Source organism: Vanessa atalanta, chromosome 24 (assembly GCF_905147765.1).
Source record: "Vanessa atalanta chromosome 24, ilVanAtal1.2, whole genome shotgun sequence".
In the NCBI taxonomy this organism is placed as follows: Eukaryota; Metazoa; Arthropoda; class Insecta; order Lepidoptera; family Nymphalidae; genus Vanessa; species Vanessa atalanta.
This window is the reverse complement of record NC_061894.1, coordinates 1,018,146-1,046,110: the sequence shown is the minus strand read 5'-3', so window position 1 is coordinate 1,046,110 and position 27,965 is coordinate 1,018,146. Positions and strand designations below refer to the sequence as shown.

Here is a 27,965-nt window from a genome sequence, read left to right as displayed (position 1 = left end):
TACCATCAGGTGGAGTGGAGTATGTCTGTTCAGACAATATAATAAATATATCTATATAATGAAGGGAACGTGGGATAATGTGGGCGATCTTCGTCCATCGTATATTTTTCGGAAACGTGGCGAAGTCGGACGTAGGTGGGCTATACGTGTCCTCAAATTAACAACCCTTGGCACCCGTCAGCTGTCAACCACCCCGGTGTTGCCCACCATCGTATCCTAGTACGCCCAAATCGATTAGGATTTAACATTCCGCATTCCAATCTCCGACATATATATATAATCCAATGGAACACCAATCTGACACGTGGCATTACGTGTTTAAAAACCAAATAGTAATATATAACTGAAGCATTTATGGGATCACTAACAGATTATCATTATAAATTACATAAAAAACACTTTTAATTAATAAAATGCAGCAATAGGCGCCCTTTGACTTAAATACATTATTTTTCTCACGAGCTACAAGTTTGTTAGTCATACTGGTAATGACGCGATTATGTCCAGTTAGGGTTCCGTATTGAAAAACATTATTTATTGAATCGAATACAAATATAAAGAAAGAAGATAGAAACTACTTAAGAGATAAATATTAAATGAAACGCTTATTAGCCAACCTCTAGAAAAGTACCAGGGTCCTTTATTGAGATCGCCTGCGCAGCGCGATAGGGCCGCGCTCGAGACTACGCGGAGCTCTCCTCAGGGAGAATAACTAACCTTATTGTTATCTCGCTAAAACGCGTACGTGGAACTAGCCGCTACCTAGGATGCACCCTAGAACACCGGAATACGCACTCAAAATTAAAATATACTTTATTCGAGTAGACTTGTACAAGCACTTTCGAATCGTCATTTAACAAACTATATTAAGTTCGGTTCGGAATGCAGACTCTACCGAGAAGAACCGGCAAGAAGCTCAGTAGTTAATCTTTTTCAACTACCAAACGGGCGGTACCATCTCCGTTTCTTCGAGGGTTGGGAGTTAACTTACCTCTTTTTTCACGCATTGGAAACCTTTACATAGTTACCCAGGCTACTGATCAATGTGGACCGCGTTATATTGGATTCCTACTCTCTGTGATGGCTCTCGGCACGGATCGGAGAGGCTGCGGGATCACGTCGATTTAACTCATCTGCGGTCCCGTACGTCCCAGTGGGGGTTAACTAACCTAACCTAAGCCAGTCTCTGTTGATTTCTTTGCCATTTAATCAACAATAACAATATATGTATTAATTTAAACATTTATTAATAGAGGCAGTAATAAAGTCACGCAATAGGCTTGTGAGATGTTTATTTATAATTATTTATATCGTGCTTTGTAATCTGTAATTAAATTAAAATAAACATTACATTTATATAATTTATATCCTGTTTAATTAGACATTTTTGAATTAATTTAATTGTATTTATTAAAGTACACGTATACTCTTTGTATTATTAACATTTTTTGTGTACATTGAAATGAAATTTATTTTATAATTCATCGACGTCATTATTTCTAATAATCTTTAATTAGTTTGTTGTTGAAACGTTTGGACATTTTTACAACATAGCGTTCTGTATGTATGTTGCACATTTATCCCACCGGCGGCATTAGGGCCGGCTCAAAGTTAATATAGGATTTACGATTCAACAACAAAATACTGGTAAAATTATGGTGAAATTACACTTGGGCAAGATTTATACAGTATTTTATAAATGGTATACAATGGATAATATTATTTTATATACACTAAAAGTATGTGAGTGTGGTGGTTAGAACGGTTGTTCAAATACATGCAAGCAGCACTGAATTTTCATTTTCAATCAATCATTTTTGTAGTTTATCAAACGATTTGATTGGTAATTTAATGTTTAAGTGGCAACACTGATTATCCTTCACACAAACATTTGATAGTCTGCCGAAACCAACGCAAGGGGTCTGGAACAGTACCTGTACAAACTTATACTAATACGTTTTAAACCTTAGAAACCCAATTATTTAGCTTATATTTTAATAATTTTAGATCCTACATGAGCATGATCACTGTGTGACCAAACTCCTAAAAAAGAAATAGATAAAAAAAAGAAAGTTTTTGATACGGAACTAAGTATTTTTATTATTTAATTTGTTTTTGATTTTTTATTGTACTTATAGGTAGGTACTAGCATGATGTTAGTTAAATATGTGGAGGTGAAAAGTTAGACTTTTACAGATTAATTAATAACTTAAATGCCAGTGGGCTATTACGGTTAGAACATAGCAACTATTGCTATCAAATATTTGATACGGATTGTTATCAAATCAAATCAAAATGCCAAATTTCAGATCCTTTAAGCGGTTCTGGCGTGATTGAGTCACAAAAATCCATCCAAACATTAGTATTTCATAATAAGAGACCTGATGGATTGACACTGGTTCCCTGGGAACGAGGAGGGGCCCTTGTGTGGGACGCTACTTGTGTTGACACGTTGGCCCCGACTCATATCCGAGAAACAATGTTAGGAGCCGGTGCCGCTGCGGAAAAAGCTGAAACAAAAAAAGATCTAAATATTCGTGTCTTATGTCAAGTTACTTTTTTGTCCCATTTGCTGTCGAAACACTTGGCCCTTGGAGTAGTGGTGCAAAAAGCTTCATCAAAAGTATAACACCTCACCTTATTGCCTCCACCCTTGACAGAGGATCGGATTTGCGATTCAACGGAGAAATGCTGCTAGCATTCTTGCCACCATTCCACGCGGTCAAGATTTATACAGTTTTTTTTTTAGCATTAGCAGCCCGTAAATATCCCACTGCTGGGATAAAGGCCTCCTCTCCCTTTGAGGAGAAGGTTTGGAGCATATTCCACCACGCTGCTCCAATGCGGGTTGGCGGAATACACATGTGGCTGAATTTCGTTGAAAATAGACACATGCAGGTTTCCTCACGATGTTTTCCTTCACCGCCGAGCACGAGATGAATTATAGACACAAATTAAGCACATGAAATTTCAGTGGTGCCTGCCTGGGTTTGAACCCGAAATCATCGGTTAAGATGCACGCGTTCTAACCACTGGGCCATCTATACAGTAACTTTTATTAATTCATATTTGTATATATTTAAGCACTTAATGTTATATTAATTTTTAAAAAAATATAGTCGCAGTTAAAAATAAAACTATGGACATACGTGGCTGAGACTTACTTGTAAGTAAACTATGTAAAGTAAACGTATTACAAAGAATTGCGTAACCAGTTACCAGGAGAGCATAACGCGTGAGATACGTGCGTTATGTCAAGCGAAAATGTATGACATTCTAATGTAAGTGTGATATGGAAGAGTTATTTCTGTATTACCAGGCAAGTTAACATGCAATTATATATGCACTAGATGAAAATCCGGCTTCGCTCGGGTAGAATAAATAAAACTAAACAAATACGGTTTATCGTTCAATAATAATTGATTGGGGATATGTTTCCATTGATTTTAGCGTAGCCATGCACGAAATTATTATTTGGAATACAATTACTGAACGCACCCGTAAACGTCAAACATGGCCGCCGTTTGAACTGTCATGTCATTGAATTTTAAGGATTTAACATCGAAATATCTCGAATATACGAATTTTACGAATATAATATGTGTTTGATAGGCTTCGATCGGGTCTATCGTAGTCCTGAACGAAATTATTAATATATATACATAAATGTAAAAATAAAATAATGTATAAATGTCTTGCTGTCTTTTTCTTACGGATATAAAACGTAAGTAAAGAGTTTAGTGTTTTTGGGATAACTTAATGTGCGTATATTTTAAAATAACTTGGTAATATTCATAATATTACTGATGCTCTATTTATTCCATTTATATTTGAATGTTTAATTTAAGCGAGTTGAGAATAAATTTTTTCGAAAGAACTTTTCGAATGAGAGATACTCTTCAATCCAAAATAAAATCAGATAACTCTCGCACAAAATCCCAACCATAGAGATATACCACACACTGATTAATCACGAATCACGCAATATCAGAAACTATTACTCCTACAAATATTAAATTGGGCACGTAGGTTCCTTATAGGGTGTAGACATCATGATCGGATTTTACGAAACTCTACCCCTAAGGGAGTAAAACGGGATTGGAAGTTTGTGTTTTATTGAACGCGTGGGCAAAGCCGCAAAGTTCAGCATTGGTATAGGTGGTTAGTAGTTTTCGTTATTAACTAAAATATAATTGAGTATTTATTTTATATTAATAACGTAACGAAAAGTTGTTCGCGTTTCCGGTCTGTTTTATGCACATGATACGATTTGCCAGCTTTTTATACCCGTTCAAGTGATCTTGATCTTTTTGACTGTAGGGCTAGTGGTGAGAAACAGAAAATATAACGTATATAACAGTCGATGGAACGATGGAACGCGTAATTCAAATTAGAATTCATTTTTTTTAACTTATTTTTTTAAAAAGAGTTATACGCGCTATAAAGGCCCCAACCACTAGCCAAAGAGACCCCAACCAAAAGTACCCCCGTTCGTAAGAATAACTTAACAATGATCTTTAATAGAGATATTTGTAATCGATATTTGCAGCAGTTACTGCCTGTTATTTGCGTCCCTATACGATGTAACACTGTACAAGCGTCTATTATTTACAGTGTTTCTATTTAAATTTTACTTTGAAGCAATAATATATAATAGAAAAAGTCTTAAAATTTTCGGATAACGATTGAATCTTTAGGAACTTTTGTATTATATGTATTTTTTTAAATATTTTTACAGATTTTAAAATCATTAAATTAAGAAAATAATATATTCGTCATTGAAAAGTAATGTCGATCAGAAAAATTTACATCTGTCAAAAATATCAAGCTTACTTGTACAGGGAATGACAGTTTGTGTGTTAGATTTGTGGTTACCCAGAGCTTTACTATTAAGATTACAAGTCATTAAATGTCTTTTTTTTAATGACACAAATTAAACATATACAATTTCAGTAGTTTAAGATGACAAAATGAAATCACGCTCAAATCTCTATATTTTACAACCCTCGCAATATTGTGTCAATTTTTCATGGCAGATCAATCTTTAAAAAAAAAAGCAATAAAATCATATGCCAGTATTAAATGTTATGTCATATAAAATAATATTAATTAAAGTCTTACAAACTTTTTAAAAATTAACTACAATAATAATTTTAATTTAATAGTTTCTGTTATATTAATTATATGTAGTAATAATATATAATTATTTTTATAAAATCATGTGACATAACATCGTTTTGGAGGCTGGGGTTACTCGCTAACACATAAAAATTCAGTGGTTCTTGCCCGGCTTGGAAATCAGAATCTTCGGTTAAGATTCATGTCTTCTATGTTCTAGCCACTGAGCCCACACTGCTCATTTGTGTTTATAATTCTTCTCGTGCTCGGTGAATGAAATATCGTGGGGAAACTAGCACGTGTTGGATGAGAATCCATGTATGTATGTTTAATTGAGCAAACCACATTGGAGCAGCGTAGTGGAGTAAGCTCCAAACCCTCTCAAAAAACAAGAGGAAGGCTAAGTCCAGCAGTGGGATATTTACAGAATGTTACGTTACTTTACATTTTTCTTTAATATTCGGTAAGCACTGTAATTCAGTATTATTTTAGAGTTATATAGCCCGAATAAATATTATTAAAGTAAACAAAAAAACTACAAACACCGTTTTGTGATACGGAACCCTTAGTGCGCACATTCAACTGGTACTTGGTCTTGACTTTTTACTTTTCAACAGAGCCACATATTTTCGTGTGCGTTAACAACCGGAATGGTCGAAGACGGATCTTTATCTAATACGAGATTTTTCAAATCGGACAGTTCCTGAAATCAACAAGTTTAAAAACCAAACGCTCTTCACCTATTTTTTTTTAGTAACTATTTATTTTGAAATTAGTTTAATTTATTTTTATTATCACCTAATTAATTGCTTCATCTGTTGAAGGCTTAAGTATGTACAAAGATTCTCTTGAAATCTTGATAATAAGTTTATCTATACGATAACAGATGGCGATTTAATGTAAAGATATTTAAAAAATCATCAAAATAAAAAGTAAAATATAACAAATATTGAATAGAGTTTCTTTAAAAAATTTAAATCATTTTTATTCACGTTAGTTAATTTATTTACTCATGCATTAGGTTCAGCGCCATCTTGTGGCGGATAGATAAATTAAATGAATTGCTTTTGGCTCGCTTTAATCTTGGTACTGATGTTTGACATGATACGGTAGTTCATATAAATTTCACTAGATGGCAGAATGATACAATTATTGTTATCGTAAGTTATATTCAATGTTAGTGTTTATACGAAAAATTAGCACAGAAATTAAAAATACGTTTAATTATATATAAAATAATAATGTAACCGCCTTAAAATCTTCAATAATTAATACTCAAAACATTCTCTCATTTTATAGTTTATATGAAATTATTTAGAAAAATAACGTAATTATCTTAATTCTGAGAAGCCTTCTATTGTAAGTACCTAACTTCAATATGTTCATTGCAATTATTATAATGTAGCTTTGATTTTGTGCAGCCATAAATGATATTATAAATTTTATATTTAAATGCAGATTTCATAAATATATTTGATTTGATTAAGATATATTTAATTATACTATCTTTATTATACAATAAAAGTGAGTGAAGATAAAAAAGCTGAAACTAAAACAACCAAAAATTTGTTTCCGCCCGGGATCGAACCGGGGGCCTTCTGCGTGTTAGGCAGATGTGATAACCGCTACACCACGGAAACCGATGAATAGTATTGTGAAAATAAAGAATAAAAATGTCAACAATGCAGTATTAAAAATTACTTGAAATAATGAGATGTTTTTATGTATTTATTTATTTATTCGTATTTAGCAATACCTTCGAAGATTATTTAACAATTTTAGTGATTATTTTACATTGGTACAATATATAACCTCGAGAATATTAAAAGTTTAAAATAATTAATTGGTATATCAATTATCAACATACACGACGTATTGAGCCTCCTGTATCCTCCACTATCCGCCACCAGTATCCTAGAAAGTGTAGCCTACTTTTCGCCCGCGTGTTGAATCGTGGCTTATAGGTATAAAAACCTATATCCTTCCTTCATACCAAAAGTTTATCAAATTCGATTCAGTGGTTTAGGCATGACAGCGCACCAGAAAGACAGAATTATTTTCGCATTTATAATATTAATATTAACAGTATATGAAGAGGCAAATGTTCCTTAGAAGCCATTTAACATCTACTATTCCTTTATAGAAAAACAAAAGAATGCTTTTTAATAAACACAGATTTTTTAATGTTTATCTTATCCGATGATTTCGGGTTCAAAACCAGGCAGGTACCACTGAATTTTCATGTGCTTAATTTGTGTTTATAATTCATCTCGTGATCGGCGGTGAAGGAAAACATCGTGAGGAAACCTGCATATGTCTAAATTCAACGAAATTCTGCCACATGTGTATTCCACCAACACGCATTGGAGCAGTGTGGTGGACTATGCTCCAAGCCTTCTCCTCAAAGGGAGAGGAGGCCTTTAGCTCAGCAGTGGGAAATTTACAGGCTGCTAATGTAATATAATGTAATATCTGTTAAAGCGCAGTGCAGAGTACGCTTGCGTAGGTATCACACGGGTGTTATTGACTAATGTATCTTTATTTATAAATAATAATAACACTGTTTCACTTAACCACTTATATCCACTTCAATTTCACTTTCGAAGTTCTGATACCAATATTATATATACAGATTTAAGATAGCAAAACGCCGTTTTTTTCACAAATCCACATTAAACATCATTGATCATACAAGCTCTCGACGTGTCAATTCGCTGTCAAATGTTGTTTATTTGTCCTCTTCTGGAATCGAATAGACTATAGATTCTATGTAGGCAATAGATATTTATGCTCTGCACTAGATTTCAACAGATTAAAGCGAGCTCGAAAGAGGTAAGTATCTACAAATGACATATAATAATCATTACCATCTTTACCATAGGGCACATTGGGCACGTGCCCAGGGCACCCATCCTGAGAGGGCCCCGATGAACCAACAACTTCTTTCACACGTTTGTTCTCACATTGACTGCTATGTATATTTTCGAAAGTGATATATTTGAAAAAATAACTAACATATTTATCAAAACTCTATAAAATAGCCATAAGATTGTACAACCAATCAAATTTCTACGAATATGCGAAAATTACCGCACCGTTTATTTGAAACTATACTTAAGGTCTGGCCATAAGCAAATTATTTGTACATGGTAGTAAATATGTACCAAAAGGGCACCAAATTCATGGGTGCCCAAGGGCCCCAGCATAGCTTGAGACGGCTATGATAATAATTCTTAGCAGAATTAAAGAATCACAAAATATTACATAATTAATTCATCGATTAATAATAATTAACTTCATAATACATTAACCGTTTTTATTAAATACCTTTCTAATAAAAAAAATCAAAAATACACTGAAACTTTAGTAGGCGAGAAGTTTTGTATTGACACAAGTATCTCTTTTTTATCTTCTTCGCTGAAGTGAACTAGATCATGTATCGCAATCTCATGGGAAGAATGTCCCAGATTTTTTTTGATAGTTTATTTTATACTATGCTTCGTAGGAGTGCTTTGTGCCGTCTGGGTAGGTACCACCCACTCATCAAATATTATACGCCAAATAGCAGTACTTTGTATTAATATAGTACGGTATTACTAACGTTACTAAGTATCCTTACTGTCCCGGTTTGTAAGGTGAGTGAGCCATTGTAACAAGGGACATAACATCTTAGTTCCCATTGGCGTCGTAAGAAATGGTGAACATTTATTACATCGCTAATGTCTATGAGAGGACTTACAATCAAGTTGCCCATCCGGCAACCTTTATCATAAACAGTGTAATCATTTTAATACGTCAGAACATTTGAAACGTATAAATTAAAACAAAAAAAAAAATTATAACAACTACTAATAAAATGAAACTATTTAATTATGGCTAACATTGAAACATAATTACACAGACTATATCTATAACTTATGTAATACACACACCAATATACAGTCACAAACACAGATACAAAGAAACACGTACATATTAACAAAAAAAACATACAAATTGTACTATTCTATAAGAACAAAACTCGACCCTCAACGCAAAGCGCCTCAACAACTCGAATTGTTAAAAAGTAATAAGTGACATTAGCTGCAATAAATAAAATATGTTAAAGGAGATAAGAATCAAAATAACGAATCGCCGTAAGTCGATCAGAACAGCACTTCTGTTATCAATTTATCACTCAGAAGTACTTCTGAGATTTCACTTTAAATGTAGTTGATAATGTTCTGCCATTAGTACATAAATACACTTTACTATGTAATGTTATGTATGGCGTTTAAATAGTCTGTACATAAACAAAATTGTAACATGCCGGTTTCATTAAAATCTACTAATCATATAAATTTAATTATCTTTAAAAATGACGATTCAAAAATTCTTAATAAGACGCTTTACTGCTAAGGGTACCTACTGTAGTTAATAACTATATACAAAAGTAATGCTGCTATTCTTTGCACACAGTCCCGAGACTAAGTAGATTTATCAAGATTGAAATATGCCACCTCTATCTTATGACTTGGCTTTAACAGGATAGCAAGTATTTCGTTCCCTCAAGCAAATCAGGGTGTGGATTAAGATCCCGTGGGTCATTTCGAAAGTATCATCTATTATAAACATTATATCATCATTATCCTGTTTCTTACAAGAGATGATTTCAGTAGCGTCCAAAACATATACACAATTGTGATTTAATAAATCAGAAACTGGAGCGTGTAGCCAATTTATTTGGGACAAGGTAACTGGTTATCAGCACGAAGGTGTTTTACATACAATTAGTAATTGTTAATATCGTAAGAAATGCAATGGCTGACATTGTATGACCTTAGGCATTTAAAACACCCCACTATTTTGCTCTTTGAATTCGCATATTTTTTACTACGACATTTACTAAACTCATTAAATCTAAGAATGATTTCATCTGGTTTCAACGCAACTCAACAGCTTGAAGTCTCTTCCAAACGATTCGCCGTCTTCCAAGGTTTGCGGCAGAGGTTGGTTCAGGGTTTCCGGCAAAAACAGTGAAGTCACCCCGGCAACAACGCTAAGTACACCCATGATTATGAGAGGAAGAGATCTTGAATAGACCGCCTGGAAAAAATTAAAAAATAAAGTAGAATGGATTGGGATTAATACTTTTAAAACATACGTCATGTAGGTTTTATAGGAGCCGAACCTATTGTTTGATTGTTTTAGGAGACTTCATGACGTTTCTAGGTTCACAGATTTGAGAAGTCAAAATTATATAAAAAATAAGTTTATTACCAAACTATTAAAATGCGGATTAAATATAAAATAATAATGTGCAATAAGACATTCAAATACACTTCTAAAACCTATCATCGTGAACAATTTAACGATATTTCGATTTCTACACCTGTACCTTACAGGTGCCAAAGATCTGTATAAAAACTGCATGAAGTCTATCGTGATGTGGTAACCAAGAAAAAGAAGAAAATACCACAAGAATATCGAATACGACGAGCCATATGAGGAACAGCTAGCTTGAACAATAAACTCTTGAACACTTTTCAGATTTTGAATAGAAACTTAATATATACGGCATTTATAATGTCTAAAATAATTGTTCTTACCAAAGACACGATATATGGACACGACAGCAGCCCCACACCAGCGATAACAGAAGACGCACCCATAGTCTGAGCCCGCATCACCGTTGGCAGCAACTCCCCAATTTGAACGTAGAACACAGCAAATGATGCCGCAGCGCAAAGCCTACCCAGCATCGCAAGTGACACCGTTATCCAGGGCCAAGCTGAGTGCAAAACGTTACTCACATATAAACGAGTATTTATTTAATCAACTCTACGTCTTCTTCTTTCGAATGGCAAATCAATAATGCTAGAAAGAGAGGAATCTATGTTTACCTAAACAACTGCTAAACAACGTTACATTATCCAAGCAAAATGTTACGGCAAGAAACTTTGTTATATAGATAATGCTAAATTAGTTGAATATATTCATATTCATATTATTCTTATGTATCACATGAGTCTTTCATTTGTCATACGTGAAGAGTCCTAAAAGTATAGTTCTAGGACATATTATATGCCGGAATAATATATTTAAACTTCTCAGCCTGTAAATAACATTCTCGTGGACTAAGACTTCTTTAGTGATAAAGATTTGGAGCATATTTCATCTCATTGCTCCAATGCGAGTTGATGAACACAATATTACAAAGTATTTTTCAATATTAGCAGCTTTATGTGGTTTCGTGTGGCTTCACTTAAGCAGTGAAGCCACGAAGTACGAAATGAATTATAAACAAAAATTAGGTACAAGAAAATTAAAAGTTTGCCCAGATTTTGTCGTGTCGTAGTTTTGTTGTTTTAGTTTGTAATTATTTCGATCGAACTTAAAGTATGACTTGAATTTATACCTTCAGGAACTAGAGCGCAGCTGAGACAAGCAAGACCTCCAATACTCATGAAAACACACAATACCCAGCGCCGTCCGTACCTTTCCATACACTGCCAGGCTATAAAATATGATGGTATTTCTACTGCACCGCCTGCAAGTTACATTAACTGTTTGATTATTAAATAGGTTCATTGACATCTGTTCAGTAAATTTTATTGATTCAATATTAAAATTATTTGAAATAATAGTGGATATTATCTGTATACTAGTGACGCTTTTATAAATTTCAGGATTATCCAAATAATTTGGTATATACTAACCGATAAAAAATGCTAAGTAGTCATCAACCCCTAAGTTAGGTGTATTGTAACTTAAGCTATTGTAAACTATTCCTAATGCTACCCAATTAAATGTAATTAAAAAAAACTTCTTCCTAATATTAGGGTACCTAAATACGTCTAATGGAGAAGCTTTGCAATCTCCTTCTGAATTCTGATCATCCATTCTCTTCTTCTCTACAATATCTTCTTCTTCTTTCAGAAGTATTCTATGTACTATTTGTATAGATTTCCTTCTAAATGTGTGTATTGAGGACGGATAATCTATTTGTAATGTTTTATGAAGAGGATCTAAATTGGATGGTATTTCCTCAGGACTAAGCATAGATGTTTCATCTTTATGACTATCTGAGTCTCTTTTAGGCCTTAGGGTTGAGTCTATTGTTTTGTTTAGACTTTCGTTTGCTTCATCGTCAATTTCGTCAATCCTTATAAAATCAGGTTTGCATGGAAGCATCTTGCTTATTCGTCTATCCATATACTCTTCTCTTTCTTTACCTGGTATAAAACCATTAATGTTTGGTAGAATTGATACTTCTGACGCCAGTTCGTCATCTCTTTTTTTCTGAAAAAAAAATATGATTTTAGTATTATTGATAGTTAAAAGTTTCGAATTATATTTAACTAAATTATCTCAGCATATGTATGGATAACTAACGTGTAACTCTAAGAGGAATCCATGTTCTAAAATAATACCATTTCTCTTCGCTAGATTTCTTAGGACTTTTTCAGCGTCCGCTATTCTTCCTCTACCGACTAACCATCTCGGTGATTCTGGAATCAGCCAGTAATATCTGAAAATGAGTGAAAGTACGTATTTCTTTAAAAAATGAGTAATTTTATTTCAAAAGATAATCTGATATCAAAATCATACCAAAATTGTGTGCAAATCGGTTGAAATAAGTCGCAAGATTTGTTCCAAAACATTAGGATTGGAAACAACGTCAAGTTTACAAAACAATAGAGTAAATACATACCCAAATAATAGTATGAAAGGAAGGCTCGTTGCTAATGAGAGATAGTACCAATCTCGTAGTAGATACGCCAAAAGCGCCAGCAAACACATACCGCTAGCGAACAGCATGCCGACTACAATGCCTGGAAATGATACATAAAATGGTTATCCTATTGTAATAATATATCTATAATTGTTATATATTCAGTCTCTCTATAAACCAGTGTAACATTGATGATATATTCAGTGTCCTACTGGAAAAAAAATACAAAAACCTTTACCAAAAAAGGAACGTAACGAGCATTTAATTTTAAATATAAACATTGTGCTTTACATTGCGATTGGTCTAAAACTATCGCAAGTAACAAGTAAAGTATACAAACAAAATTACTCTACATAAAATTAGGCAAAGTATAATATTACTTATTTAGTATTTCTCCTTTTTGATATAACTATTTTTCTTTTTTAAATAAATGATAACCACCGCCCACATAATTCGACAAATTCACGATGTAAGAAATATTAACCATTCCTTACATCGCTATCGCGAAAAAATTGGGAACTAAAATGTTATGTAACTTGTGCTCACAGTTACACTAAATCACTAACCTTTCGAATAACCCAAAAATACTAAGCATTGCTGTTTGAGGTTAGAATATCTGATAAGTGGTTAGTACCAACCAAGATGGTGTTGCACAAAACCCTACCAAGTTCTGTTCAATGAAAATTCTGTACGTTTTTCAAAATTTTGGGATGGTATTGCTAATATTATGAATAAATAAGGTTTTAATTAATCAGAACAAATATTATATTGATTGTTTAGTTAGATTTTGTACCATTAAATCATTGAGATAATTTATGTTACGATACCCGTATAAGTTCTTCTGGCGGGTGGCATCAGCTCCAAGGCCAGGATAAAGGGCAGCTGGTAAAGTGCTGGGAAAAATAGTCCGCCAGCTACTCTTAATGCAATGTAGGTCCAATAATTTCCTGGGAACGATGCAGCGATCGCAAGTGGTACTTCCAGTAATATCATTAGAAGTATAGTTGGACGACGCCCGTATCTGAGAAAAATAATTTTGGCAGCTGAGTATTGTTTGTTGTTTAATTTCGCTGAGTTTCTATTGCCTGATCTTCTAAGTTCAAGGTATTTTCTTTTCCGAAGTAATGGTAGTGTGTAATTTGACAATCAATAAGTAAGTTTACACGCAATACAATATTGATTTTGATTTAATTGATTCACACTAATACTAAATATGACCATTCAAAAGTTATTAAAGGATACTATTTGAATACAGTAGGACTGTATCAATCAGTGTAGTATATATTTTTAAATAATAGTTATCTGATTATTGTAAATTTTGATTGATTGTACGTTTTGTTCATGATTGGAATAAATACATTTAATGTATAAATACGCCTCTTTAATTTCCAGTAGTTCTATCTGTTTTTATTCTGGATTAAAATTAAAATATGTAATAAGAATAAAACAAAAACAATAAAACCATTACGGCCTATTCAATTTAATAAATGGACAAATTCATTTATTTTTAAAATTAGTCGTATTAGAATCTCTATTCTAGATTAAAAATACCTGTCTGAGAACCATCCAAAAAATAAGTTTCCAAAGATTGATCCGACCCAAAAAAGTGTATTACTTGTTCTGGGTAACCAATCTTTATCGCAGACTAGTGAAAACTGAAACAAAAAGCATCATAAGATAAATGATTTCCGTGTAACTGTTACATGGCCGCTTTACTTAGCGTAATTCTCTACGTGGTTTAAAATACAGCCGCTTTTCGCCGTCTGCACTTAGACCTTTTAAGCTACGTAACGGATTTAAATGCGGTTTTCATGAGTTAACTGAGTGATTCAAGAGGAAAGATATGTGTGTGTGTTTGTTTTTTATTTTTAAATTTGTTTAAAGGAATACTAACCTCAGTCACTAATGTACTTTTATAATGTTCAGTGCTGAACATCCAGCCGTGAGGGCAATTCGTAGGTTCTTGACGATTGTTCAAAATAGCTTCTTCGACTTGATGTATCTAAAAACAAAGGGAAAAATTAAATTAAATTATTGGAGCTTCTTTGCTCTATCATTTCGAATTAAGATTAAAAATTAAAAAAATCACATACTTGAAGCCACAATCTATGTTAGGGCTAAGCTTTTAGATTTACAAACCTATATTTTCGACTAAACTTCGCTCGCTCTGGTCGGTCATAAAAATGAAATAAATACACGGCAAAATATTTTAATATTTCTTAAGCAATTTCAATAAATTAAAAAGTTAAACAAATCAACAAAAATTTGACGACATTCCTAATGATATAACCTTTATATCATATCAATTTATAATAATCAAAAAACAAAAATGCCTTCTACAAATTTATATTACAAAGAATAGATTTCAATTATGTGATTTGATGACAGCGTTTGATAAACAGAATAATATCTAGATGCACTCAAGCAATTACCTGCTCTTTTCTCTCATCCAGTCCAACTGCAGAAATAAACTCCTTAATTCTTATAGTAGTGACTGTTTCTCCTACCTTAACAAGTTCAGATCTGAAATTGAATTAACAATTTATCTTTCATCCATTTAATTACTTACATAGATCTTCTTCAAATTTACTTCAAAATTCCGATGACATCTTTGTCGAAATTAAAAACGCCATTATTTAATGGGTCTTTAATAAATGGCATGGATTATTCAAGATCTCAAACAATTATACTTGTGATTGGATTAGACTTTAATGGATAAATGGAAAATGTTTATATTACTAACAACAAGAGATTCCTTAATTAGATTTGCAAAAAAGGGGACTCCTGTAAGATTACTTGGTGGTACACTTTGTGCAAGCCCGTCTGGGTATCACCACTGATCAGATATTCTACCGTCAAATAACAGTACTCAGTATTGTTGTGTTCCGGTTTAAAGGGTGAGTAAGCCAGTGTAACTATAGGCACAAGGGACATAATCTTTCGTTCCCAAGTTCGGTGCCGCATCGGCGATGTAAGGAATGGTTAATATTTCTTATAACGCCATTGGTTACGGTAGTGACCACTTATCATCAGGTGGACCTTATGCACGTTCGCCAAACTATGCCAAAAAAAAAACTAAATTATACATTGAATCGAACTACTTATAAGCCATGATTAATGTTGTTTTGAAAATCACCTAAATTAAATTTAAATTAGTTCCATTAGAAACCAAAAGATCGTGTTGTGAAATATTTGGCAGTCGTTCAGCTTTAATGCGAACGAAATCAAAATTCTGACAGCGCAATTGATGTTCGTAGTAAACATCGCTTTCCATTCTAATTTTGATGCCAACGAGGTTTTTAGGCCTCCAGATTATACCGCTAGCAGTACTGGGTTTAGCTAGCAGATTTGATCGCGATGTATTGGTGTTATTAGAACTTTATAATTGCTGTTCTTGATTTGACATCAGATTCACTACTTCCACGAATTTTTATAAATTGTAATCTTTTTATTTAATTTTTTCTATTATAGTACGCATTTTGTCTGCCTGTCAGTCAGAACGCGAAAACTAAAGAATGGACTTTCGTATGGATTTCACCAATGGATGCAGTGATAATGAGGTTTCTATGAGGCTGAAGATCAGTGGTAAAGATGTCAACTGATAAGTTCACTGCGGTGAGCCACTTTAATCAATAGAGTTAAGGTAGACCACTATTCAACCCGAGCAAAGCCATGAGGGGTAGCTAGTGCGTATATAATGTGACGATTGATTTGATAATAATGATCTATCAATTTAATTAAATGAAGCAAATACGCGTCATTGTATTCGATTGAAATGTTAAGAAGTTAAAGAATCTAACAAATATCAGAAGAATTACAACTTCCATTTAAATCATAAAGCATTTTGATCGCATTTCCAATAAATCGATCTATGATACATAAACTTATATGAAGTTTACATAATTTATATTTACTTATCACTACTTTTGCCCGTGGCTTCGCACGGATTGAAATCAGCTTGGGACTATATTTTGTTTATCACAGCTTGTGATTATAAATTTTGTTTGTTTGTATGCAGGGGTAGTACCCGAAACTAATTATTCAATTTGAAAAAAAAAAAACAAAAAGCAAATTTTTTTTGCTTACTATAGGATATAGCTTAAATTTATATCATATCATTTTCTTTATTTATAAACTGCACCCGTGTATAGCTGGAACGTGTCACTACTGTAACGAATACTTTTTAAAATCGGTTCAGTAGTTTCAGAGTTTATCGATTACGAACCAAAAAAATCCTTTTTATAATATTAGTATAGATAATATTCAAATACGAAAATATCTTATCAGATAACACAAAGAATGTGTTTTGATAATGTCTGTTCATTCACAAATGAATCAGGCATTTGACAAACAAAATTGAAATAGTACCTACTGGTTTATGCTGTTAGATTTGATCGCGTTGAATTCTTATTATTGGAACGATCTGGTTCTGATCAAAATGATTGATTGATCTACGAATTGGAAACCGCAGTAATCGATCAAATAAATTAATTGAATATGAATAATTCATGTGTAGAGGAAACACGAGATGGTAGAGAGATTAGAACACATCTTAACCAAACGAGTCTCAAAACCAGACAAGCAATACTAAACTCCTGTTTATAATTTATTTTAGTGAAGATAATATCGCGAATGACTGAAGAGCCCCCTCGTCAATACAAAATATAACAAACAAACGCACATACAGATTCAGCAACTCTGAAACTTATTTTTTTTATAGTATGCTGTTCATATAAACCTTTCATCCACATATTTATTGAGGACAGTATACAAAGCCTGTATATCGAGCGAATAGCTCTTACAAGCATCATAAACTTTATGTTCTCCTGGTATCGTCAAATTTCGGAGCAGGTCTTCTGGGAGGTTTAGCCCCTTAAGTTCTGGAGGTGGTGCGCACCAATGCTCGGGCGTAGCGTTGATGAAGACCTGAAAAAGTATATGAACGTTAATACTCTTGGACATTCTTTCATATGTAAAACTAGTGGTAGATTATGATGATAACGATGATATCCTCCTAACTAATTTCGGTCTATGTGGCCATTTTTGAGCGACATCGAACAAATGTAGAGAAGATACAAAAATATCTCACACACGTGTAATAGATAATGCTCATACGTTCGTTCCCATAATCTGACGAGTCGATTATGTAAAACGACCAGAGGGAGTTAAGGCACAGGACTAAATAGCTTAACTTGCTTTTCGAGGCTCGGGTAACACAGATAACTTTCTTACTGCCGGTTCGAAAGACTAACCGTAATTGTAGATTATTATTGTTACTACTTATTTGTTATTATTTATTACTTCAGAAAATTACTTTCCGTTAAATTATATGAAGCAAGTCTTTTTCTAATAAGATAATATTTGAAAAAATTTAGATTTTGATTGATCTGACATCATAACAATATTTTTCGTTATTTCTAGTCATCCCCTTAGTTAATATATCTTTGTACATTTCATACAAGAGTCGGCAGTCCTCTTATCGTTCTACTTAACACTTCTTGAAATAGTATATTTATATAACATTAAAAGTAAAAATACAAAAATAACTTTATTGATAATAGTGGCCGTATATCTATAAATATGTTTTTTATTTTTAAATAATAACGCGATTTGCAAATTATTATTTAATTTTCATATAGTTGTGCTAACCGCCTGCCGTTTGTTTAGATAGCCACTTATGACTAGGAAAATTTCGTTTGAATGATGATCGAATGATTGTATGATTTATTTTATAACACCCTAAATACGATATATACCTATATATATTAAAATTATAAAGAGATAAATTTATCTATGGATTTTAATGTCAAGTGCTTAGATTTTAAATTATAAATCCATGTTCGACATTAAAACCCAAGACCAATTTTGAGAAGACAATTTACTGTCACAAAAATTAAAAATAATTTGATATTACAAGTATATGATCGATGAAAAATAGTACCTACCAAGAGTTTTCTCTATAGAACCTACATTCTGAATGAGCGAGCTTTAAAATAACCTATCTTTTAAATGTCGATTCAAAAGTGTTTAAATATAAACTCTATTAGAATTTAGAGTATTTTTGATTTTGCTCCATATAAATATATAATTTTCAGAAAAGGTGATTGCTGGATCTCTTTTGTAACGGAGTGATCTCTGTTGCAAGGAAAGTGGTTCTGCAGCTGTATAAGAAGACGATTTCACGATCGGAATAATATCGCAGGTCGAATCAAACATGCATGTTTGTGTTCTACAATGGATACACAAGTCTGATGTAATTAATAGTTCTTTTGCTAATCCGATTGCAATGATTGAATAATGTATTATTTCGATATTGTAGTCAATAGACAAAATAAATTTTGTTCATCTTTTACAAATCTATTACTTGTAACGATACAAAACTTATCCTTAAATCTACAAAATGCATGAATGACTCAGGTGAATATCAATTTTGTACTATATTTTTATTAGGAGGAGACTAAACTTAAATCATTCGCATGACCCCTTGTGTATTATTGCGCAAAAAATCTGGTAAAATTTTGCTCAAAAAACATATCTGTGTCTGTTATTTTTTTTAATAACATTGGTTAGAGTGCTACTGAATAAGCCATCTGGTGGTAAATTTTATCCCTTTCTTTAGACGCCAATCTGGCATCTTGGGAACTATCGTAACAATACTGAGTATTACTGTTCAATAGTAGAATATCTGATGACTTGGTAATACTTACAGGCTTGCACAAAGTCCTACCACCAATATTATAATTGCACGTATTTATAGTATGAATCATGTATTCTATATTTCTTCATCGAATTATAGAGCAAAAGAAATAGAAAGGTACAAATACAATATAGGAAGTTCGGTACGACGTGCTGCTAATGTAGAGTAATTCACGAGGGTCATGGAGGGAAGCGGCCTATTTTAACATACACGTCATGTCCATTTAGTTCAAAATACATGAGATGTAACAAACAAAATAGTTAAAGTTACACCACACATTAAAGCAAAGAGTAAAAAATTATTAATCTGTACAGTGTAATATAAAAACAGATAAATAATGAAAAAATTTAAACGACGTTTACTAGGAATTTATTGTGTTTGTGTTTTATTGGGCGTTTTGTGTTAAATCGCTCAAATGATTTGTTATGTGTTTGATGATACCTGTTATGTGTTTCGTTTATTTGTTTCTCTTAGATCAGTCCTAATATAAAGATCTATTAGACCCAATAAATAAATATAAAATTTAGATCAACAATATGGTTCTCTGTTTATGGTTCCTTGCTCGGAAAACTATACTTATACTAAAGAACCATTACGATAATTCTTCATTTTTTTTAATTACAATTTATATTTTTCATTATCGATTTGCCGTTTTACTTTCCAAGTATTTAGAGGAAGGAACTTGATTTTTATCAAGCCTCCTGCGTACGTCTAGTGATTTAAAAGTGAAATTATCTTCGCAAAAGACGTATGTGGTCCATACTCATACCAATGAAAGCAAATTTTTTTCGCACGTATATCGTCGCGATTTATGAGGCCAACATGAAATTGTTTTCCGTTCCTCATTCAATTTACTTAATATACTTGGGGCCTAAAACCCTAACCCTAATTTCTTTATTATCGACATAATATATCTACCCAGGCAAAAAATAGTTTATTTTATTAAATATATTTGACTTATCAATAATTGTCACATATGTACGCGATTCAGCCATGTTTAACTTTTCATTATATTTTTCGATGAAACCGTATCATTACAGGTCTCTTAGGTTGTCTGTAATAAGTCTAATTATTTAAAGTGTTGTTAAATCGTTCATGATCTCACTGTACATGAACGCAATGAAAATTTAAATAACAACTAATGCTTATCATAATAAAAGAGCATTTAAGTTAAAACGTAGAATTACCATCTTGGGAAAACATGTGTACACATGTTTACATCATGAATTGAATGCAACATATAAAAGAAAATACAAAGAAAAATATGAAATAATAAGAAATCGGTGAGTATAAAGTATTTACTACAGATTCGACTGCAGTACTTTTCGTTGGTTGGATAGTGTAGGGTGGAGACGGTCCAATGATTGAACCATTGAGGGATAAAGATTCAAGCAAACACACATAAAAAGTGACAAGTGTCATAATTATTTATTGATATCAATTAACTACAAACTATTCTATTTCGGTCTGAAAATGTCATTCAGAATTATCAATATACATCAGTAGAGGTGTTCTATAAGATCAAATTCGATCGGGAAATGTCAGAAAGCGATAATGACTGTATTAATTTTAACATTTAAAAGTAAAACTTATGTAACGGCCTGTTAATTATCACACTACTGAGCTAAGGTCTCCTCTTCCTTTAAGAAGAAGGCTTGGCTTATTTCAACACACTGCTCAAATGTGGGTTAGTGGATGTGTGGCAGAATTTAGAAATTTCAACCCGCAATAATCAGTTAAGATGCATTAGGCTTTTTATAACACATAACAACTCTACCATCGTTGCGGAAAGCATCCTCCAGCGAGAAGAATCGATAAGAAATTCGCTTAGTTGCTCTTCATCTTCTTAACATGATACATGGTACATTCGTATTCAAGATTATTGTCATAATCCAGGCGATTTTTAAAAGTATTATTTTAAAAAATATTGAGATAAAAATATATTTTCTGATATGCATTTTGTATGTCAATACTATAGTCTAAAATCGTTCTCAGTTCCATATTAAAGCGTAACGGAAGGGTTTCAAGTTTGTTTTTATTTCTTGTATTAATAGCTTTTATAGAATATTTTCATATATTCTATAGAAACATTATATCATCATAAATATCTTGTGAAGCAGCCGTTAATATATCTGTTTGTTTAAAATATTTGCGCAATGGTGTCTTAGAACTATTATCATAATTAGTGAGAAGAGCTCTTTTCTGCAGAGTAAAATTTCAATATCTGCGGCATTACCCCGTAACAACTTATAACATAAGACTATGAAAATTACTTAAATAAACTAGCCTAGTTTAATTATGTATATGACTGTGAGTTTTCGAATTGTATAAATGTCACTACTTAGTTTCCCTGCTAGGACTTACAATTTGGTGCTCCATTGAAGTTTGGAGTCAAAGTTTAATAATCCCCAGACAATCCGCCCAGTCAACAAGCTCAGTCTTTTATTATTCAAAATAGCCGCGGAAGAATTTAGCATAACATTTGGCAGGCAGGGAAAAAAATATTTAGTATTTTTCTACATTCATTGTGTTACACCAAACAAGAACGTGTTTACAACATCATAGTTGTTTATCCTTCTGTGAAGTTTAAAAATAAAATATAAGTCATCTGCAAATATTAGGATATCGCAAGGTACATTATTTACATATATTAAAAATAACAAAGGTCCTAAAATTGAACCCTGCGGTACACCCATTTATGCCAGAGCTCCGTTAGATTATGCCCCGTTAATAACAACCTTTAAAAGTCTTTCATTAAGAAGGAAATGAATTTTAATAGGCTGTTGATTCTGAGTATTCCAGTTTTTCTAAAATAACATCATGCCTAACACAGTCCACAGCTTTTGATAACTCTACGATGCATAAATGTGCTCAATAAGGGATATACGCGCATCATTAGTGAACGACCCTTGGTGAAACCGAATTGTAGAGACTTTCATAGCCTATTCGAGTAAAAATATGATAACATTTACTATTACTATTACGTTAAAAAAAATCAAATATTATACTTAATACTGTTCGGTCTAAATTTGTTGGAGTCATTTATCACCAGATTTAATGGAAATAATGGAATTACTTTACTTAATTCAAAAGGTTTTTTTTTTATACAATATTTAGACGGACAGGCAAATGACGGACGGATGGGCAGACACCTATATAATCCACGTCTATAATAGACGTGGACACTGTTAGAAAAAATAAAATTTTTTTACATTACACCAATGCACCACCAACCTTTGGAGATCATATAGATTATGTATGTATGATAATGTATCACATAGTAACTAATAAAAATCTCACAAATACTTCAATAACGTTGCAAAATGTGAAAATAATTAATTAGATATTTTGTTATTATTAAAATAATGTCTATAATACGTACTGTTAGAAGTATCTTTATAATAAAACCATATTCATAAATAACGTCACGTGTAACTATATTTAAAGATTGAGGTCATTACCCTTAGTTCTATTCTAATACGCTAAAACAACAAGCATGGTTTTATTTATATTTTCTAATTTATCACTCTAGCTATTAACGATTTTCAATATAAATATCCTGTAAAGGGATGATCACTATGGTATTATGGTCATCCGTGAAACTTCGCTTCGTCTATTCAAAAGGTTTTTTTAGAAATTTTGAAACCTATGACAAAATTGTTTTTGATTTAATTTCATTGTAAACTGCAAGTCACTCATCTTCATTTTGCGCCAAAATTATGAAACACACTATAGTTCCATTTGTATAGGCTATAGGTTACTTTTAATCCCTAACACATGTAACACCACGGCGCCTATTTGTTTAGTAAACCTTTGTATAATTAATTTAAAAAATGTCGAGAAAATTGACTTACGATTATGCTGACTAATGGGAGAAGATTATTTAAAGTGAAGGAAAAGTTTGATCGTAGGAGGTATTAGATTGATGTCGTGTATTTGTCATTCCATTGCGAGTAACATCACTGCCTCGACTCAGCACAGAAGTAAGAAAATATTATAATAAGATAATATCATATAAGATAAGTAATTATCATTATTAAGTATCAAATTAACGATCTAACAATAATTCCAGTTTTTGAAAGATCTTTGAAAGATACACTCGAAAATTACTTTATTCAAATAGGCTCATTCAACAATCAGTATCTAATAGTTTACATGATTAAATTAAAGTTAATGTTACCACTGGTTCAGAATGTAGACTTTACAGAGAAGGATCGGTCAGAAAATATTTTATAGCGAAGAACCAGGATATGGTGTTATGTTCTCCTGAACGATTGCTGTTAAGGCGTCCATTTTCAAGGGACTAGAAAGTCCTGCGCAATTAGGTAGTCTCCACTCTTATAATAGAACAAGAAAGTGTTCAGGCGAAAGACCTACGTATGTATATTTTATGGTGATAAGGTTTTATGCGAGTGAGCCACTGTAGCTACAGGCATAAAAGACATAACCACCATATTAATAATTTTCAAAATTACATTTTCTATTTTTAACAATTACGTCTCTAGTAAGGAATGGTTAATATTTCTTACAGGGGCAATGTCTTTGTGTGGTGGTGATAACTTACCATCAGGTGGCATAATTGCCCATCCAACTATATAATTTAAAAAAACCCCACCGAGTTCTAATACCTGTATCTCTACTGAGAAATTATTGACAGAACAATGACTATTTACTGATCAGATCTGAAATCCTTATAAACTGGCTACTAGACCAAGAACATACCACACATATCTGAGTTAGCTACAAGCAATTAAACCTACCTGAGAGAAGACCAAGAAGGACGTCGGAATTGAAGCAAGACCACACAAGAGGTAAAACAGCAGTACATGCCAGTAACCCTTCCTCGTTGCGAGTTCAGCTGCCTCATCCAGTTCTTCCGTCCACGTCATTTTTAACGCGATTTCATTGACAGTATCCCTAAATGATATCTGCGCATGTCTTTTTTATTCTTTACGTACTTCACACAAACATGTTAGCTTTACATTTTTATTTTTTATTATTAAATGTGGCTCATTAATTTTAAATTTCTTTTTTAAAACTTTTTTTTTTTAATAAATTGGAACAATTTTGTGATATTTCAGCATAGTAAGGTCCAATCCCATTGTTTCTTTTGTTGACACTAAACTAAATTACAGTACACATAGTCCGTAATACTCATTCCGTAAGCTATATTTACTCCGCGTTATTTATGTACCGTACACGTGCGCTCTGTGTCCGTAATCGCTAAACACTAAGTCAAGTGGCGCAGGCGCAAGCCGGTACAAATCGTGACTTAACGATCAGTAGTTCTGATCTAGAGACAATAAAACTATCGTATTACCGCGGCTCCATTTCAATGAGTTTATTATTTGAACTAAAATGAATTGTCAACATAATTGTAACACTTTAAGGTCATCACTCATAATATAGTTTACTAGCTTTCCCTCCCGGCTTCGCACGTGTCGAATAAGGATCTACAAGGATTTATATCAATGCCAGTAGGAATTATTTTTCCATCAACTCCAATAATCATTGTGATATTTCTGCTAGATGATATATAACCTTAATTAATTATACACCTAAACCATCCTCATGAATCACTCTATCAACTGTTTAAAACCGTATTGAAATTTGATAAACAGTTTTTGAGTTTATTGCGATTAGACTTACAAAACAACACCACATCCTTCTAGTCTCGGAAAGGCTTCAAGCCCTAGCTTAGGCTGATAATAAATTACAGTTCTAACTCTAACTTTCTAAGCGCTTCAAAGTTTGGAGTTTTAAGGCTGTCAGATTATGAGAGGGATCACTGAGGTATGAGAGATGACATTGATACTGCACTTATTAGCTTGCTCTTTACACTTTTGTACTGTAAATTTGGTACTAAAGTGTGGTCTCTGTGGTGATCATTCACCGTAAAGACCACACTTTAGTGGAACCGATTTTTTATACAGTGGTCATCCACTGTATCAAAAATTCGTTAAGACCAACAATAAATCAATATTTATTGGTGTTCTTACGCTCTAAGTCTGAAGCGCAGTACTAATTCTAATTGGATTACTATTGTTGAAATTTGAATTTCGAATTGTGAAAAGTCAAAAATAATTAATTGAATATCGAATGAAATCAAAATTCACTTTATTAAAAAAGGCTCTGGCGAGCACTTCTGTTCATCGTCATTATACATTAAATTAATGCTACCAAGGGCTTAGAATGTAGATAATAAGGTGAAGTATTTGAGGAATTTTATTATAGAAGTAAACACTGTGTACAAGAGTGATTACATACACTCAATTCTCATTATTTTGTTAAATTAAATCTTACAATATAAAGTTTACACTTCGCTATTTTGTAAAAACTCGTGAAATATTGAAAACCGACTTGCAATACCCTATTTTGTTACGTGTCTTAAATGTTACAATGGTAAGAGATGGTAAAGTGGCAAAAACCAGACAAGCACCACTCAATCTTCATTTACTTAATTTGTGTTTATGATTCATCTCGTGTTTGAAGTTGAAGGAAAATAAGGGAAACTGTATGTGTATAATTTCAATTAAATGCTTCCACATGTTTACACAAACGCACATTGGAAACCATCTCCTCGAAGGGGAGGAGGCCTGAGGCCAGCAATGGGACATTCACGGACTGTTAATTTTAAATTTTATAATTTTTATAGTCAATGTCGCTTTCGGTATTTAACGATCGTGTACCGTGATGAGTTTCGAATTTGATTTCACAGAATAGCTCTAATGATGTACATTGATTATTCTGAATGAAATATTCAGAACGAAACACACAAACATAACAATCATACATATTAATATGTTAAATAGTTTGAAATTATATTGATAACATAGATATGACAACCTAAATTTCACTCTTATCGTCTCGTAATATATATATGTATATGTATGTTTATATATTACGCAATTCACACATATTACAAGATATCAATCATGTTAAAACAAGCATATAAGTTATTGTTACTTAACGAATTAAACATCCCTCAAAATACATGAGTACAAATAAACTTTAACAATGGATGGCGCGATGTGTTCGGTCAAGATCATTGATTTTATCCAAGATTAATTTCTTTGATGATCAATATAGATCCGCATACTCGTTTTGAATTTCGACAAAGTTGCCAACGAAGCCTTGGAATTAAAATTAAAGTGATTATAGTAATGGAATCACAGTAAATTTTAGGGAGAAGGTTTGGAACATACTCCACCACAATGCTCCAATGCGTGTTACTCGATACACGTGGGGCTGAATTTTCGTTGAAATTAGACACATGCAGGTTTCCTCACGATGTTTTCCTTCACCGCCGAGCACGAAATGAATTATAATCACAGATTAAGCACATGAAAATTCAGTGGTGCTTGTTCGGGGTTTGAACCCGTAATCATCGGATAAGATGCACGCTAACTGGACCATCTCGGCTCTGAATAAAATAGTGTTGTATTATATAGGAGATATTATAAAATTGCTTGGTATATATAAATCTATAGTTTATGTTTTTCTTATGTGTTTCCCATTCAGCCTTTCATCAGATTTTGATGGTACATTAGCGAATTGTTAATGCTATAATAATCTTAATGTTTTTTCCCTTAGACCTTTAATAAATCCTTATTTATTGGGTGGTGGGGCTTTGCACAAACCCGTCTGGGTAGGCACCCAACTCATTATATAATTTACCGCCAAGCAGCAATACTTTTTACTGTTGTGTTCTAGTTTGAAGGGTAAGTGAGCCAGTGTAACTAAAGCTAAAAGATATATTATAGCTCACCTCCGAAGATTGGTGGCGCATTGGAAATGTATTATTATCAATTTTAACAGCGCCAATACCTTTTTCAAAAATAAATTTACTTCTCTGAAAACTCGTCGTTTGAAATTTATAATTTAGAATGTTAATGTTTCCTTCTATGGTCTCCTGTCTTAACTAAAACACAATGCGATCCACTCAGACACACGGATACAGACATGTTAAACACTCAAGTTGAAGAGGATCCCGTTCGTGCGTGTGTGTGTGTATTCGTACTCTACACGTGCACATATGTACATGCGTAGATAAATTTCACAAATATGTAGTTGACGAGTTGCCCACTTCGTCCGGATGAAATCAGATTTTAATTTATTTCCCTTTCGAATAAACCAACCAGAAACCGACTCAAATACATCTCAGTCGGACCAACAGATACAGAATCCAGTAACATATACACACACAGACGATTTATACATATAAAGATATACAATAAACGTATAAGTATAATAATAATAATAATAATAATAATAACGTATAAGTATATTTAGGAAACTCTTTTTTTATAAAAGAAAGAATCTTTATAAGGCGGCGTAAGTTGGCTTGGTACAGAACGGTAGCTAAAAGTATTTTTGTTTATATAGCCGATCGGTGTTTTATTTTAGTAATTTATAATTTCTGCTTCGAACTTCTAA

The 27,965-nt window shown here is 32.7% G+C and overlaps 1 protein-coding gene and 1 non-coding gene across 2 annotated transcripts; both read right to left on the bottom strand.

Moving 5' to 3' along the window:
• Positions 1-6,685: 6,685 nt before the first annotated feature.
• Trnav-aac lies at positions 6,686-6,758 on the bottom strand. Its single transcript has one exon. It is a non-coding gene; the product is annotated as a tRNA-Val (tRNA).
• A 2,262-nt stretch (positions 6,759-9,020) lies between these two features.
• On the bottom strand, positions 9,021-24,782 carry LOC125073473. Its single transcript, XM_047684322.1, has 12 exons — positions 24,290-24,782; positions 17,571-17,758; positions 15,265-15,355; positions 14,727-14,834; positions 14,384-14,487; positions 13,660-13,853; positions 12,812-12,932; positions 12,493-12,628; positions 11,817-12,399; positions 11,516-11,647; positions 10,707-10,888; positions 9,021-10,203 (listed from the first exon to the last, which is right to left on the bottom strand). Exons 1-12 carry the CDS (start codon positions 24,416-24,418, stop codon positions 10,030-10,032), a joined length of 2,142 nt encoding a protein of 713 aa, XP_047540278.1. The 5' UTR covers positions 24,419-24,782; the 3' UTR covers positions 9,021-10,029.
• Positions 24,783-27,965: the final 3,183 nt, after the last annotated feature.